This window comes from Charadrius vociferus, unplaced genomic scaffold, assembly GCF_000708025.1.
Source record: "Charadrius vociferus isolate BGI_N301 unplaced genomic scaffold, ASM70802v2 scaffold163, whole genome shotgun sequence".
Lineage (NCBI taxonomy): Eukaryota > Metazoa > Chordata > Aves > Charadriiformes > Charadriidae > Charadrius > Charadrius vociferus.
Genome location: NW_009648332.1, coordinates 20,341,639 through 20,359,003, shown reverse-complemented (window position 1 = coordinate 20,359,003; position 17,365 = coordinate 20,341,639). Strand labels below are relative to the sequence as shown.

The following is a 17,365-nucleotide window of genomic DNA, read 5'->3' as shown; positions in this document are numbered from 1 at the left end:
ATGAGATATATTTTAGGTATTTGCATTGTTGCCATTAAAGATGTTCACATTTACTCATCGCAATCAACGAAAAGTGGTAAGAGTTGGCTAATGAGCTCAGTAGTATTTAAACTTGTATTATTTTGGGGATAGTAAGAACAGTCAGGCTGAATGGTTTGGTTTTCAGTTAGACTGGTCATAAACTCTTAATCTGTAGGGTGTAAACTAAAGTTAAAATGGTAAGAGTTAGAATGGTGGGTTATTCAGTAAGTATAAACAGTGTATCTCTTCACACCTTCCTTCTGATCTACTATGGCAATTCCTATATTCCTGAAACACACAGAATTTATTCCAAAGTAATAACAAGCACTGGCTATCACTGAAGAAAATGCTTTTATATTCTATTTTATTGTGCATTTTTCATTTATTGTATGTATAGCTCTTTATGAAATAGATATAAATGTATGTGTGTATTTATATATTATATTATTATGTTTGAGGCTAGGCAAAATATAGTACACTTAGCAGTGCCTTTAATACTACGATCTTAAAATAATTTTAAAACTGAATGACCGAATGTGAATATTTCATTATTACTAAACATGAGTTGCTCAGTTATTTCCTTTATTCTAATCTCTATTAGGTCATCATTACACGGAGTTTCATTTGACATTTCCTTTGACAAAGAAAAAAGCATTCCGGTGTCTACTCCAAACAGAGGAATTACTAGATCTGTGAGCAATGAAGGCCTTACGGTAAACATCAACCGCATGCCGAAACATATTAGAAAAAATCTGTCATTCAAACCAGTAAATGGAGAAGAGGAAAACCAAGATATTGAAGAGGAAAAGGACGTGATAGCTCATAAAGACACAAAGGTCAATCAGTCTCTTAACACAAATCAAAAAAATGCCAATGAGAGCAGCCGCTACAGGTTTCCAAACGGAGCTCTGCAAAACAGGGCAGTTCTGGATGATTTTGGCAATCAGATTGAGACACCAAGCATTGAAGAAGCTTTGCAGATAATTCATGACACTGAAAAATCTCCCAGAGTTATCCGACCAGACCAAATTACAAATGGGTTCTTCCTTCACAATCAGGAAATGAGCATCTTGAATTCAAACATTAAACCAAATCAGTCTACCCCTGATATAATTACAGACACAAAAGGTGCTCTGAGTCCTGTGACTGACAATACAGAAGTAGATACCGGAATACATGTCCCTTCGGAAGATATTCCAGAGACGATGGATGAGGATTCTTCTTTGAGAGATTATACTGTAAGCATGGACTCTGACATGGAAGAACCATCTAAATTTCTCCAGGATTATGACATGAGAGCTAGCAATCACAGAGATCAATTAAGTCCCTGTCCCAGCTCAGTAAGTACTAAATCACAGGCAGGCAGCAGTGCTTCTTCAAGTTCAGGGGTTAAAATGACTAGCTTTGCAGAGCAGAAATTCAGGAAGTTGAATCATACTGATAGTAGAAGCAGTGGAAGCAGTTCCCAGAAAACCACACCAGAAGGTTCTGAGCTGAACATCCCTCATGTGGTTGCTTGGACTCATATTCCCGAGGAGGCATCTGTTCCTCAAGGAAGAGACACTACACAGTTACTGGCTTCTGAAATGGTGCATCTTAGGATGAAGCTAGAGGAAAAGAGACGAGCCATTGAAGCACAGAAGAAGAAGGTTGAAGCTGCATTCACAAAGCAGCGGCAGAAAATGGGAAGAACAGCATTTCTAAATGTTGTGAAAAAGAAAGGTGACGGAGTATCACCTCTCCGAGAAGAGGCAGCAGGAGCTGAAGATGAGAAGATATTCACTGACAGTAATCGGTTGAAAGAAAAAGAAACTGAAAAATCAGAGGAACAAACTAGTAAGACTTCAGAATTAATAAAAGAAACCCCTGAAAATTCTCACAGCAAATGGTTAAAATCTCCTGCTACTCCCATGGATGCTGAAAAGCAATGGAATTTAGCAAGCCCCTCAGAAGAAAATTTTAATGAAGGAGATATAAGAAATGCAACGTCTGTCCCTTCAACAGGAGATGTTGATGCAGATGAGAGAGCAACAGGCTTGGGTTATTTCTCCTCCTCAGCCGTCTCCTCAGAAACAGATTCGGGACTTTAAGTCTTCATCAAGGCAAATGGGAACTCCATCTCCTGTTGCACCTTTCTCACAAGAATCTCCTCGCTCTACACATCAGTCTCCACAGTCTTCCAACAGGAAGAGTGCCTCTTTTCACATTAAAATGCAAAGGACTCCTAGGCCAAATGAACTGAAAATAACACCTCTAAATCGTACCTTGACTGCCCCGCGGTCTGTGGATAGTCTTCCCCGTTTGAGGAGATTTTCTCCAAGTCAGGTTCCCATTCAGACTAGATCATTTGTTTGCTTTGGAGATGATGGTGAAAATATAGGTGAACCTCAGTTAAGGGGAAATCTTTTGAAGGAAGTCAAGCCTCCAGAAGAGGGAGCAAAAGAAGAAGGACCAAAATTGCTGAAACAGTGTGAACAGAAGTTGGAGGAAAAGGAGATTAAGCCTATTGAATCTAATGTTTCTGAAGTATTATCTCAGCCTATCACAGAAACTGTCTGCCTCACCCCAAATGAAGATCAGCTAAGCCAACCGATTTTACCAACACCAGCTCCCAAAACAGCTAACTTAATTGAAGTTTCCCTATCGGATTTGAAGCCACCAGAAAAAAATGAAGTATCTGTTGAGAAATATGAAGGTGAGAGTGATAGAGAACAATTTGAGGATGACCAGAAAGTGTGTTGTGGATTCTTTTTTAAGGTAAGAGAACTAGTGGATATGTATGTCTGCTATTAAGCTTTCTTTGAAAAGGAAATTCTTAATTCAGATATGGGTTTCAGTGATAGATTTCAACTGAAGTCAAAGCAGATGGTTCTGCAGCTCTAAATGTACAAGCATATCTTTTGCACTTGATGACTAAGGTGGCATCATAAGAGTGGTGAGATTCTGCCATACTGCAGTTCTGAGCATGCCAGAGTATCCCTTTCCATTCATAGTTATGGAAGAGTGCTTGGAGTTTTTGGTGAGGACGATGCATGCTGAATGTAGATTTTTAACATAAGCTTTGGTGACCTTAAACATGCTTACATCTCACCCTCGCTTCCCGTCCCACCCCCAAATTTAATTAAAAGTTTTTGAAACACATAACAGCCTGCATTTTTTAAAATGTTGAATGCCTCTGAGTTGCACTTTGGAGAGCCTTTTTTCCTGTCTTGGCTGGCTTAGGAAGTATAGTCTTCCGAGACTCCCTTTTGAAGTTGGTGTTTGGGAGCACTCCCTGTTGTCTAGACACTGAAAGCTGTTGAGATTTTTAATTTCCATCTTGGAATGCCCCAAAATCTTGTATCACGTATCTGAGATGTGCTTTGCTTGTCTGAAAGCATTCCTCAGTTCTGACAAAACACCTGGGTTGATCAGCAGAAGTTACTTCCATATGCTGCATAGCTACTGCTTTTTGTGATAAATTACCTTCATCTTCATACACGTAGAATCTTCTGAAGCTGCATGCAGAAGTTTATGCAGTGTGGGATCTGACTCTAAACTAAAACATTTCACTAAGCAAGTCTTCTCATATCAGTGTTGAATTTTGTTTGACTTGGGAAGGAAAAATTGCTTTATGAAAAGTTTTTAGTAGTCTTAAGAAAAATCTTTTCAAAGAATCTTATTTCAAATACTGCAAAAGTGTGTTAGGATATCGCAACCCAGTGTACAGAATTAAGTGTCTAATGACTTGGCAAAATCAGTTGCTGAATTCAGAAGTCTTAATATTTTTGGGTCCTTTTCCTTCAAATGCTGTTGCTGCTAGGATGATCAAAAGGCAGAAAACGATATGGCAATGAAACGAGCAGCATTATTGGAGAAGCGTTTGAGAAGGGAAATAGAGAGACTCTGCTTCGAAAGCAGCAGCTGGAAGCAGAACTAGAACATAAGAAGGAAGAGACAAGGTAAAACTACATGTCCCAATCCAAATGATCAGTAACAGTGAACGTGAAAATGTCTGACTTAGTTAAAAGCGTAACTTTCATGTCAAAAAATTGCATCTTAATATCCCGGGTATTTAATCCTAGAGCCAGATGTGCTGAGGAGCCCAGCTGAAGACACATGCCAGCTGGTCCTGCAAAATCAGCAGGTGGCATCAGTCTGTAGCTCAGACTCGACATATGAGCCCTGCTGGCCTGAATGAAGCTCCTCAGAGCATCACCCTGCCCTGCACTTCATGTTCTGAGGGAGAGTCTGTCACTTTGGGCTCCTTTCTGGACAAACGCAGAATGCTCACTCTGTTACAGCAGTCAAGCTAATAAACATGGGTTTGATTTTACTAGTAACAGTATCCCAAAAAGTTTAAACTGTCTGACAATTGTAAAAAAAAACCAAGTTCCTTTTACTGATGTCTGAGAACTCAGAAGTTACAAAAATCTGATACCTCTGTTGTCCTCACTGTGCTAGCTAAAACTGTTAATTTGGAAAGTTTCTACTGCTGAATTTATTTGATAATGTTTTTTAGACGCAAAACAGAAGAAGAACGTCAGAAGAAGGAAGATGAACGAGCACGGCGAGAATTTATTAAGCAGGAATATATGAGAAGGAAACAACTAAAGCTTATGGAAGAAATGGATACTGTCATAAAGCCGCGTTCCCTCTCAATCAAACAAAAAAAGCCACGTCCGAAATCCATTCATAGAGATCATATTGAATCACCTAAGACACCAATCAAAGGTCCACCAGGTAACAAACGTTCATGTGGAAAAAGAGTCTGTTCATGCTAAAACACCAGTTTGTGTTTTGGTACTAACAAGCACGTGCATTTATAAGCGTCTTGTGCTCAACTGCAGCTGCACAGGACCAAACTGGAAGGCAAAATTTGCCAATAGAAATGAAAAGATGAATGTCACTTACCTGCTATGCATGCATGCATATATCAACAAACAAAAAGGTTAACTGTATGAAAACCCAGTGGAAGCACCAACGTGTGTTGCAAGTTTCATATACACCCCTGTATTCTTCACTAATCTCTTCTTGCACCTGTAGAGTTAAGAATGAATAAAGGTTGGGAGATAAGAGATCAGTAAATAAAATGGTGATTATAAGGTAAGAGTACTTAAGCTCCCACTTAATACAGACAAAATCAAAATTAAAAAGTTACTTTTATATTTCCTGTTTTATTCTATTTCGCTTGCTTACCTAGTGCATGTATAGTTATGAACATAGCAACACTAACTGTGTGGAACAACTTAGCATTCTTTTAGATATCGCATAACTGTAGTAATGATGGGAAGCAGTATTGCCAATTTACAATCAGAAAAAGTAAGCAGACTGCTCAGTGATCCTTTTTGTTACAGCATCGTACAGCCTTGTCGTTCTGCTGCATTTTCTCTAGCTGCTTCCCTCTGTCTTCCAGTGTAATTTAACGTGTTCCTTAACACCTTCCAAGAATCCATCCCAAGCTTTAAATTAAGACTCTTAAGCTCTCTTTCATGAGTACTTATTAACTTTGATTGCATTCTTTGATTTGCATGGTGCCAATATTCCCATGTCCATACTTCTCATTAACGCTTAGCCCGAGACCATCCCAGGTGGCTGCAAATGGCTGGGTGTGTCAGCAAGTGTTTAGATGAAGTGCAGCACATATGCATGCAGGTATATCATGTATGGGTGTAAGAGTCTCGTATATAAAAGCTCTTACTGCCTTTCTGATGGATGCTGGTGTTGGGTCTAATGAACAGACTCTGCTACTTGCATAGGTTTATAAGCCTTAACTTTGTTTTTATCCAGGTTCACAGCTTTATCGTGTTTTTTCAGTATCTAGTCTTTCATTGGCATCGCTGAATACAGGGGACAATGAGAGTGTGCAGTCAGGCAAGAGAACACCAAGGTAAAGCTAAAATAACCGTTTCATGTAATAACACTTGATAATCAGCTATTTAAAACTAGCATGAATTTTAAAGAGGTCGTGTATATATTGTGTACTCCAAGAACAGGTATGTTTTCCTGATTTGAGACATTGATAGTTTCCACTGTCAGGCATTAGGCAACTAAGCCACGATCATTTGTTTCACAAATTTAACTAAGTAAACCAGTTGGGCAGCTATAAATGAGGTCAAACCAAAATGCTTTTCACGCAGCCTCTTTAATTCACCTGCTTGTATTTAAGTCTCAACTTGTGGATGTTTTGTTAAACCTGTATGCTACGTGCAGCTACATAGCTTCTTTTCTTTTTTTAACACAGAAGCTTCTTTTCTGATTTTTTCCCCTTGACAGCTGTACAGGGAAGTATTGAATGTTCAGTAGGACTTCAGCCTTTTCCAAACACCAGAATTTATTTTGCATTAAAAATCACCTGAAAATGAAATAAAAAGAGAACACTTGACTGGCTTTTGCAGTAACCACAATCGGAAAAACCTGTAAATATCTTGTAATAATTTCAGAAAACATGACAATCTTGCTTAGACTTTTAAATGCAAAACTATTCACATTTGAGTGCTGTCGTGGTTTAGCCCCAGCCAGCAACAAAGAACCACGTGGCTGCTCACTCCTCACCACCTCCTGTGGGGTGGGGGGAGAACCGGAAGAAAAAGGCAAAACTTGTGAGTTGGGATAAAGACAGTTTAACAGAACAGCAAAGGAAAGAGGAAAACAACAATAATACTGATTAAAAAAATACATTAAAATGATGAATGCACAGCTCTTCACCAAACGGAACCCGAAATGCCCAGCCTGCTCCCGAGCAGCAGTTCCTGCCTGAGCCCTCCCTCTCCCCTGGTCAGCTCCCCCAGCTATCTACAGAGCATGACATCGCATGGTATCCAATACGCTTTTGACTAGTTTGGGTCAGCTGTCCAGGCTGTGTCCCATCCCAGCCTCTTATGAAAATTAGCGCTGTCCCTGCAAGAACCAGGACAACCCAAAGAGTTACAGCACCAGAAGTTACTGCCTGTGAAAACAAAATTTAGAAAGGAAATTATTTTGCTATCTTAAATACAGCAGTTATTGTTACCACAATTGGCAGTGAGAAGTATAAGTGAACTGAATTTTTACTTCACATTCATCATTCTTGTTTGCTACATGAGATAACATTGTTTTGCTAGTAACGATGTAAAAGTAACCCAAATTCCCACTTGGTAGTAATATTGCACAGCCTAGAATATCTATTAGCTTTCTGTCCTTCAGATGTGTTTACTAATATCCACCTCACCTAAATACCAACTTCCTGCATGATACAGAACATGAACTAAGTTACTTGTTAATTTCTTCTGTAAATATTGTGCACTTAGTTTTATAGCCTACAGTTCAAATCATTGTGTTCTACCTCAGTACAGTTTGACTTCCTTTCATATTAGAACGCTTCTCTGCTGAACATCATAATTTTTTTTAATAGATTTTAAAATTAATGTTTAGGTCTGAGTCTGTGGAAGGATTCTTATCTCCGAGTCGCTGTGGTAGTCGTAATGGAGAAAAAGATTGGGAGAACGCATCTACGACTTCATCAGTCGCCTCTGCTACAGAATACACAGGTCAGCGACAACAATATTCAGAAAAGTGCCTGGCTATTAGTGGTTCTATGCATGAAAAGTTTTCAGTTATCTTTATTTGGTTTCCTAAAACTTGATTGAGGACACTTTCATAGAAATGTTGCTTTAACCTCCTTTAAAATAGATGGTAGTAATATAAGGTTAAAATTTTAAATCCAAAATAAAAGTACTGGCTCGGTAGCATTTGCGATAACCATAATAAACTGCAGTTAGGCTTAGAACAGCAAACGGGCTCACAGATGACTGTGCGCTCCAGCAAGGCACGCAGAGTTGAAATTTAAGCTCAATTTAGAATAGAGTTACAAAAAGCAAAAACCAAATTACAACAGGAAAAAGAAATCTGCTCAGTTATATGAATTTAAATATACTGCACCCTTTGTTTCCAAACAGATCCTTTGCTGTTTATTAAAAACTTTACAACCTCACTTCTAATTCTTTACTATATTATGAATCAAACAATAATGGTGTCTTCATCTCTTTTCTCCAAATATACAGAACTTGATGTTGCAAAGACCTTGCATCATCAGGACTATAAAAGCTCCATTTTTGCCCACCTAATATCACTTTGTTTGGTAAAGAGTAAAATAATGTCAGGTATTTTCAATCAACTTTTAGGGAGATCAGGTTTGACTGATGGGGCTGCATAGCTCTGTCTGTGCTGGCAAACGTTTGTTTTGAAAATAATGTTATCTCCTTTGCACTGAAATGACTACAGTCTGGAAAGGCAAAGGGTTGACTCTGAAAATCAGAGTTTTTAAATCATGAAACTTCTGTCAGTTTGTGCCACACGCATGTCAAATTAAATTACAGCAGGGATAGTGAGACTTTGCCTGTGTGGTCTCGCAGAATTTTCTCATGAATACCCATAGTGCTGAAGATCATCTTTTAATATTTATTACGTAGAGTTTGTTTTTCAGTGAAGCAATATACAGTTCCTAGGAATAGAACAGAAGGCTTTTTTCACATGTTTTAGTATCTTCACTCTGTCAGTCAGATTTCATACAGCTTTTTTGTGTTGATTCTAGGCTTTTTTTTCCCAAAGCATAGACAAACTGAGATTTAATCTTAAATTTAATTGGTAATTGCTTGTATCTTATGTTCATTTCTAAGACTCAGAATTGGTACTTGGTTTTTTTTCAAATGGTCTTGACACAAGTATGCGTATATTTCAGAAACTAAAACAGAGGAGATTTCTCCTTCAAGCAGATGAACCAAGTCTTTTTACAGACAGAACAACCTCACAAGTGTCAGGCCAGATCTTTTATCCCTGGTTTTAGGGAAAACATTTCTGGAATTCCAAGATGGGCAGGCTACAGTTACATTAAGCACTGTATCAGCCTCATTGCTGTACCTCTAACCCTTCAAATCACAGCTATAGATGAAAAAGAAAGAATTTGCTCCCTCCTGGACTACTGAAATTTTAGTTAGAAAACACAAAACGTTTTGGTGTTTGTTGGAGAAAGTCCTCTGAGGAAAAAATATATTTACCAAGACTGCCAATAATAATGATTTAATAATGAAAGACACATTTGTAAGCAAATTCAGTACTAGCTGCAAGAATGACATTTTTCCTGTTTGTGAAATTTGTGCTCTCTAGCCTAATTCTGTTTTATTCCTGGATCTGTATTTTTATCCATGCAAAAGATCCATACCAGAAGTGCTTCACAGCATTTAAAGTAACTCTTTTGTTGGCTTATTGATTAACTTTGCTGATTTGTCATTCCTCCTCCATAGGACCAAAGCTCTTCAAAGAACCCAGTGCTAAATCCAATAAGTATATAATTCAGAATGCGCTGGCACATTGCTGCTTGGCTGGAAAAGTTAATGAAGGTCAAAAGAAAAAGATACTGGAGGTAAGGGTATTTTTCCCCTAAAAGCATAAACACCTAAGTCAAACCACAGTCGGGCATTAGGAAGACACTCAGGTATAAATGCAAATATTGAAAGGAATCTTCTGAGGTTATGCTAGCTCTTAGAGAAAGGCTTGAGCAATAAGTTAACTTCTGTGGCTTGCTTCCTGTGTAGGCAGAAAGGTTCTCTAGTACTGTAGGAACAATAGCTGTTGTGTTTTACGAGCAGCACAGGAAGCTGAATTAATTGATGTTAGTTAATAGTTACTACTTGTTTAATGGGGGAACTTCAATATGTAGACTTTTATCATTTGCTCACAAACTTTTTTCCTCTAATGTCTAAATACCCATCTTATACACGGAGATCCTCACACCGGGACCTTTAGAGCTAAAGCACAGCTCGCTCCTGAACAGAAGGAACTGCAGTACATCCCTCCTAGGCTTTTCTCCAGTTTCCAAGCAGTAGGGCAAATTCAGGACTTTCTACTACAGAAAGGCGCCTTCCAGCCTTTTCTCTTATGCTAGTATAAACCTTGCTAAAGGTGCACAAATATTGTACAGGTGAGAACTCAGGGACTGGCATGTTTCCATGCAAAAGGAGTAACACAGAGTCGGAGGGTTGAGAGTAATGGGACTTTTCCTGTTACCAACTGTGACAAATTTGGCAGATTAAATAGATCAAAGAACACAGGTACTTGGAATCTGGAATTAATTCCTTTTACAGAACAAATTTCACAACAGTATTTGACTGGATTTAGGGATGACTGAAACCCCATGTTAGCACTGGAGGATCTTTTAGGCATATCTAGGCATACCTAAACTTCCTGTTCCCGAACTTGCAACTATTGGACCTGCCTGATGAAATGGATCAAAGAATTTTTATCTGGTCTACAAAAAAACCGACTAGGATGTCTGTTCTTGAGGTACGACTAAATAAGTGTAGCTGAAATTGTTTAAATAAGGTTTTGCTTGAGAAAGATAGCCACTTTATTAAAATTCAGCTAAGTGAGGCTTAGCAAATTCTAATGATTGAAAATAAGGTCTTTTAGTCAACAGAGTTAGACATAAGTTTCAGCTCTGGTAGAAAACAAATTTAAAATGACAGTCCCATGATTTTGACTGTTTTCTAACTACAATGCGAAATTCATATTGTGATTCTTTTTCTTTCTTTCTTTTAAAGGAAATGGAAAAATCCGATGCAAATAATTTCTTAATCTTGTTCCGGGATTCAGGCTGCCAGTTCAGATCTCTCTATACATACTGCCCTGATACAGAAGAAATCAATAAATTAACGGGAATAGGTCCCAAATCTATCACAAAGAAAATGATAGAGGGACTGTATAAATACAACTCTGACAGGAAGCAATTTAGCCACATACCTGCTAAAACTTTGTCTGCCAGTGTTGATGCAATTACCATTCACAGCCATTTGTGGCAAACCAAGAGACCCGTAACTCCGAAGAAACTTTTACCCACCAAGGCATCGTAGACGGGAAAAAATTTGCTTGAGACAATTGTGATAAACTTGCACTTCATCTTTACTGCCTATAGGAAATAGATTTCTAGTTGCCAACAAGACTCTTCGAACTTAAAACTGGACACCAAGTTCTATTATCATGTCCAACTGGAATGTAAACACAGTGTTTAGGAGTGCAGAAGGTTATCGCTTAGGTGAATAATTACGAGTGATTACGGAAATGTTTGACTTGTGTGGAGATTTGTATGTGCTAATACAATATATAGAGTATATTTGCTCTGTATTTTGATTAGATACACTGAAGCACTGAATGTTCCTCTTAGTGACTCAAACTACATTTTTTTACATCTGTTGCCTTATATGTTTGTATTTGTGCTTGTCTCGAAATATTTTTTCTTTCACTAAAGAAATACTTAATATTCTCGATACCATTGAACTTTGCATACTGACTTACAGTAAGGACTAAATGAGAAGTTGTATGTCACTGAAGAACAGCTGAGTGGGTCTGTTCTGCAAGATCCTTACTGTGTGCTGTAACAAAATCAAGATTCATTCCCCTGATTATTTATAATTCTTTTTCAATTAAATAATACTGATTTGCTTATAGACTAAACATCAAAGGAAAAACCTTTGAACTGCTTGAAGTTTCCTTCAACTGAATTATTTAACAACTCAGGGTATAGTTAGGTGATGCAATTATTCCTGTTTCGGTAAGTTGCCATCTGAGATGTAATGACTGTCCATGTGCATGTTCATAATACCATTAAAATGCAAAGTAGAAAGATTTGATAAGACCTCTAAAAGAGTTTAAGCAAACGTGCAGTATTTTGCATTGCTCCAGATGAAGAGCTAGCACACAGTCAGGTACTGCTTGTCCAAGGAAGGAATAGGAACTTGTGAAACATTCAGAACTAGATCCCTGATGTTTGCCTGACAGAACACTAAAAAATATTCAGGAGAATCACAGAATTCACTAAGTCACAGATCTTTCAGAAGTTGTGTATCTAATGCCCATTGATTTAAAGATCCAGGCCACTGTCTGTTCTTCCTGCCTTCAGATCTGCCAGCTCAGACTTAAATCAATTTTCTAGGGAATAGACATCTGGTAAGAATTTTCAATGTGTCTTAGTAAATTATTTTCTTGACACTATCTAACAGATGATGTCTTGTGACACTTAGCGACTTTAAATACATTTGGCAAAAAAGCCTAAATGACATTTCAGTAAATTAAAATATGACCATTTACAAAAACAAACTCTAGGCGTACTCAGTATTAGTTATAAAGGGCTGCATTTTATTTCAAAACAGTGTTTGATTACTTTATAGATCACTATTCCATTTCAGTGTTTGTTCTCTTATAATTTGCTTTTTACATAGCACTGTTCTGAAAAAAAAAAAAAAAAAACCAACTACAAACTTGAAGCCTCCCCTAAATCTGTGGCTATTTTGATAACGTACACCAGAGGATTTGTTGGGGGAAAAAAATCTCATTCTCAGGAAAAGACTTGAATGATTTGTGATTCTGTTCTGTTTCAGTGTTGTGACAACTACATTAACATAAGACAGTATTGTGCTATAAGTATGTAGTCCATTCTGTTTCATGGGGAGACTAAAACTATGTTCATATTTCTCTCATTAAAGTGCTTTGAGAGAAACTATGCCTCACTACAACGATGTACTCATTTACTTATATAAAAGATGCACAGGAATGAGATGTCATTAAACAGTTTAGAACAGTACTTTTTTTTTAAATTATTATAAGGCCTTAGGCATCAATGCATCTGGGTTACAAACATTTTCTCAAAAATGCTGTCAGTTTTACTGTAATTTATGTTCTTATATTTATGTATATTTGTTAAAACTGTAAAAAAAGAAAAAACACTTTAAAATACATGTTTAATATGTATGTGGCGCAAAACTATTTGTGGTTAGCTGAATTCCTACTGTTTGCATGTATATCACCAGGATATGTAACTCTTATATTTCAAGTGTATACATATTGTATATATAGGCTATAAATAATATTAAAAAGGGGGAAAGAGGGTTTGCACATTCTGCCTGTTAGACAGTTCCTACAAATACCGTTGTAGGAACATCTTGAATAACAATATGAAACTGTGTATAATATACAGTGATTCAAGAAACCAGGAGGTTGGAATTAACTGATACACATACAGTGAATAACTTCAAGAGAAGTTTTAGAATGGGAGGCTTTTTATTTCTAAAATCTGTACTATGATTGAACTGAAGGTTTGCAACACCACCAGGAGACACGCATCAATCGAATCAAAGTGAGCTTAAATACATGACAGGAATTCTTGGAGTCATTTTAAATATATCTGAATGTATTATGAAATTTACATTTGTCAACAGGTTAAAGATTTGTGCAATGTCTAAAAGTAGAATGTGAATAATGCAGTTGAAAATTTAATTGCTCGCAGTATAAAGTTTTACTTAATACAGGAAAAGTAAAGCTAGATACGCTTTTCCTTTTTAAGCCTGCAGATTTTCTAATTACAGTGGATCTTTGGTTGGGATCATGTTTAAAAAAAAGAAAAAAGCAAAAAAAAAAAAAAGGAAGCTTTCCATAAAGGCCAGTATTTATCACTGACCTTTTCAGAACACACTGGTGCTTTCATCAGGGGTATTATTATTGTTGCTACAACTGAATTGCCAAACTCTTGTCTTAGTTTTTGGAGCAAAATTTCATATTCTAACAGTCATAATAGCTACTGATTTTTTTTTTTTTAATGTTAGTACGACTGTTAGTTTTTATTATTTGGCTGTTTAAAGCCAAATTCAGCTATTTAATTATGATTTAATGGGCACTGTTGCAAAATGTACAGTGTATTGTGTGCTTATTTGTCCACTTCTATGGAGCATAGCTTCCATATTTTTTCAAATGCTGTGCTGTAAAATATTGTCATTGCTACTTATGTGGTACAGTGTAGTTTTTTCCTTTCATTTAAATAAAAGCATGGCACCAAAAGTACATTTTTTGTTTTCTTGCTTACAACTAAATACAAACTGAAAGTATAAAAAGTTCACATGAATGTTTAAATCTTGTTTCTTCTCCTATTTCAGTAATATAGGAATTGTAGGAAATACGCACAATTTTCATTTCTCCTTTTGTTCCTCATTGTTTGTCTTACTTTCATGTCTAATTTAGCTTTCCGATGTTATCAGAGGGAAGCTATTGAAGAATTAGGCTTCTCCTTTCATTCTTGAGGGGCTTCTCATGTCATTCTTAAGGACAACGTGGTGTTACCCTGTTCTCTTCAGAAGCGAGTTTCACATTTGCAAGTCAACTGATAAATTCCTGTGCTCCAATTAGCTTCATAGAATCACAGAATTGCAGAATTGTCTAGGTTGGAAGGGACCTTTAAGATCATCAAGTCCAACCATCAACCTAACACTGCCAAAACCACCACTAAACCACATCTCTCAGCACCACGTCTACCCGTCTTTTAAATACCTCCAGGGACGGCGGCTCCATCACTTCCCGGGGCAGCCTCTTCCAATGCTTGACAACCCTTTCTGTGAAGAACTTTTTCCTAATATCCAATCTAAACATCCCCTGGCGTAACTTGAGGCCATTTCCTCTTGTCCTATTGCTTGTTACTAGCGAGAAGAGGTTCCCCCCCCCCTCTCTACAATCTCCTTTCAGGTAGTTGTAGAGACAGAAACTTACTAGTCAGTGTAACAGGATTGCTTCAGAAGGGAGGGTTTGTAAGATGCACGGAAGTCTTGTCTTCTTTAAGACAGCTAATAAAGAATATGACTTTTAGTGAAATAACTTGTACTCGTCAGTGGTGTAATCTTGAATAGAAATAGCGTCCAAAAAATTGGATTTGTAAATTAGCAATTTTTTCCAGTCCAAATCATGCCTTTTTGAGGGTTTCGTGTGGTCCTGCTGGGTTGCAGATCAAGAGTAAGGACGTGCTGAAAGGGGACATGACATCACTGCACTGTCAACAGGCAGACTGAATTGTTGGGCTAATTTACGCAGATAAAGAACCTCTAAATTTTAGAGCTATTCAGACGGCAGCTTCAAGAATACAAGAAAACTGATAGTAGGGCTTTTAGTACTGAATTGAAAACTAACGTGGATAAAAATGAATAGCCTTCCCTCCTCCCCTCAAAACGGGTTATTTTTCAGCCAGCTCAATCAGTTCCCTGTACGACATCACAAACAGGCTGACACAAGCAAGGAATTGTGTTGGAACGCAAACACCCAGTTGCGCCCAGTAAAGCTATTTTTTCAGTGGCGAGCCCAGCTCAAAATTTTCATCTAAAAACAGCCTTTGTATGGGCAGACAGGCTTTAGCACAGACTTCATTTTCTCTGTCCTTTGGCAAGTAAGAAAGGTTGAGAAACTTCAGATCATACCCTGGTTACTTTGACAGAATATGACTCTACTGTGCGTCTGAATCTGTACAGAGTTTGTGAATCAAAATTTGTAATGCTGTGGGATCCAGTGCAGAGATCTGGTAGCACCGACTTGCAGAATAATCATCGCAGTTACGCTTGGAACCTAAGCTTTTGGATCAATAACCACACAAAGGTGACGTAAAAAATAGCTTGCTTTCTCAAATCTGATGTGTGGACATCAGATGTCCTTTTCCCAACAATGTAAATAAATAAATAAATAAATAGACAGCTTTGTAAAGGCTAAACCTTTAACTGCTTTTGCCTTTTTCACATAGCAAATTAGCATTTCTGTGCTGCCTTGTTACCAATTTAATGAGCAGAATGAGCAGTTTGAAGAACTGTGGCTACAAAGATCTATCTTGACAGCCACAGTCCTTTACATCTGCTTTTACATTTTCTAATTAATAAAAAAACCCAACAACAACAAAAAAACACAAACAAAAAACCCCACCCATACAAATTACCTTATTCCAGGTCTAGATGGCAGAAAAAAAGTCAGTATTTTTAATATGCACAGCATCTTTGTCCATTTATAAGCAATTGGTTTTTAAAAGCAAACTATTCCATTTAGGAAAAGATGTGGAGTATGTTTGTTTGTGTATGCATATGTATAAATGCACAGATACTTTTGGACTTAGTCGCTTATACAGAGATGTAAAAAGAAATACACTTTATTTAGACAACCACAGCAAAGACTTAAATACGGTAGCGAAGTTATTCTAACTTATTTAATTCTAGCAAGAAAGAAAAGCAGCTACCTTGGCTGTTTTACAGTCGGAACTACTGGTCTTTGTAAGCAGCAGGGAACCAATATACAACATACACATTTAAGAGCTCAGTATGAACTCTTTGGGAGATGAAGTTCTTAACACCGGGCTCTTTATCAAATTTCTGAATTCAAGGATAACACTGATGGACACTAGACAGAACTGCCTCTGATCAGAAAAGCTAATAACAACTAGGATTTCAGAAAATAGTAGAAAAGAGTTAAGCATTCTACTGAAAAATGTTATTTACAACTTTCTTCAGACTCCTATTCAACATTAAGAAAAACTGGATATATAAAATACTTTGGAGTAAGTCATTCCTTATCCATTGACAAATTTGCTAAGCAAGATACTGAATTTTTTTTCCTGTGAAATGTGTTTAAATTTTCAGTTAATGGTAGGTGAACTTTATGGAGTTGTACAAAGTAACATCTATAGGCGTCTTTATGTCACTGTTAATCTGCTAATGGAGCTTTGCAGAAAGACTAAAAGCTAATATGAAGCTTTCCATCAAGGCAGCTCTGTCTTATCCTTTCTACATCATCACTGATCTAAATGTCTGCATTACAAGACCTGGCAAGGCCCCACAAGCCTGCAATTATTTAAATTACCTGAAACCAGATTATACTCTGGCTCAGTGTTTTTCTTGTTTAAGCTACCTGAAACTGAAGCTGTGATGCTGACGTGAACAATTCTCCTATAGATTATGCAAGAATTTTGCTGAGTTGTCACCCCGAAGTTCTGGAAAACCTTTCTTGAAATGAGTGAAAACTGTTTCCAAGATGTAAAGGGTTAAGCAGAATTTTTTTTGCAATTTTTTACAAGATCATGTAAACGTAGCATCAAATGTAAAGAGCTGAATAGCTCTGTTATAATGACTGAAAGTCAGGGGATTGGCCCATTTTTATGATGACTACACAAAGATGCTTTGCACGAACTGCTGGACTCCACCGACAGATCTTGTGCAAGGTTCGCACTGGGGAATAATTCCAAGAACGTATCCAGCCCTGCTGACATTGTCTGTGGCCACCTGCAACATCTGTAAAACAATTACCTTTTTTTTTTGCTGAAGCGTTCCAAGAGCAGACTGCAGTGCCCCGTCTTGTCACTAGTCAATGCAGAACTCCTCCTCTACTAATCCTGATTTTCAGGCTCTCTAAACCCCACACCCAACAGCTTTGCTATTCATGGGAGTTACCTCCTTTGCAATAATGACTCGGGAGTTCAAAGCAATCTGAGACCATCCCAAAGACACGTTTCTATGCCTGAGTAAAAAGTTATGAACAACTGGAG

The 17,365-nt window shown here is 37.5% G+C and overlaps 1 protein-coding gene across 1 annotated transcript in view; it reads left to right on the top strand.

Annotated features, from left to right (window-relative positions):
* The window catches only part of CAMSAP2 (calmodulin regulated spectrin-associated protein family, member 2), an 88,848-nt gene extending 77,347 nt beyond the window's left edge, over positions 1-11,501 (top strand). The window contains 9 exon segments of the mRNA XM_009884791.1: positions 623-1,999; positions 2,001-2,778; positions 3,824-3,895; positions 3,898-3,962; positions 4,523-4,743; positions 5,818-5,890; positions 7,414-7,529; positions 9,282-9,400; positions 10,578-11,501. Coding sequence (XP_009883093.1) covers positions 623-1,999; positions 2,001-2,778; positions 3,824-3,895; positions 3,898-3,962; positions 4,523-4,743; positions 5,818-5,890; positions 7,414-7,529; positions 9,282-9,400; positions 10,578-10,886 — 3,130 coding nt within the window. The 3' untranslated portion in view covers positions 10,887-11,501.
* Positions 11,502-17,365: the final 5,864 nt, after the last annotated feature.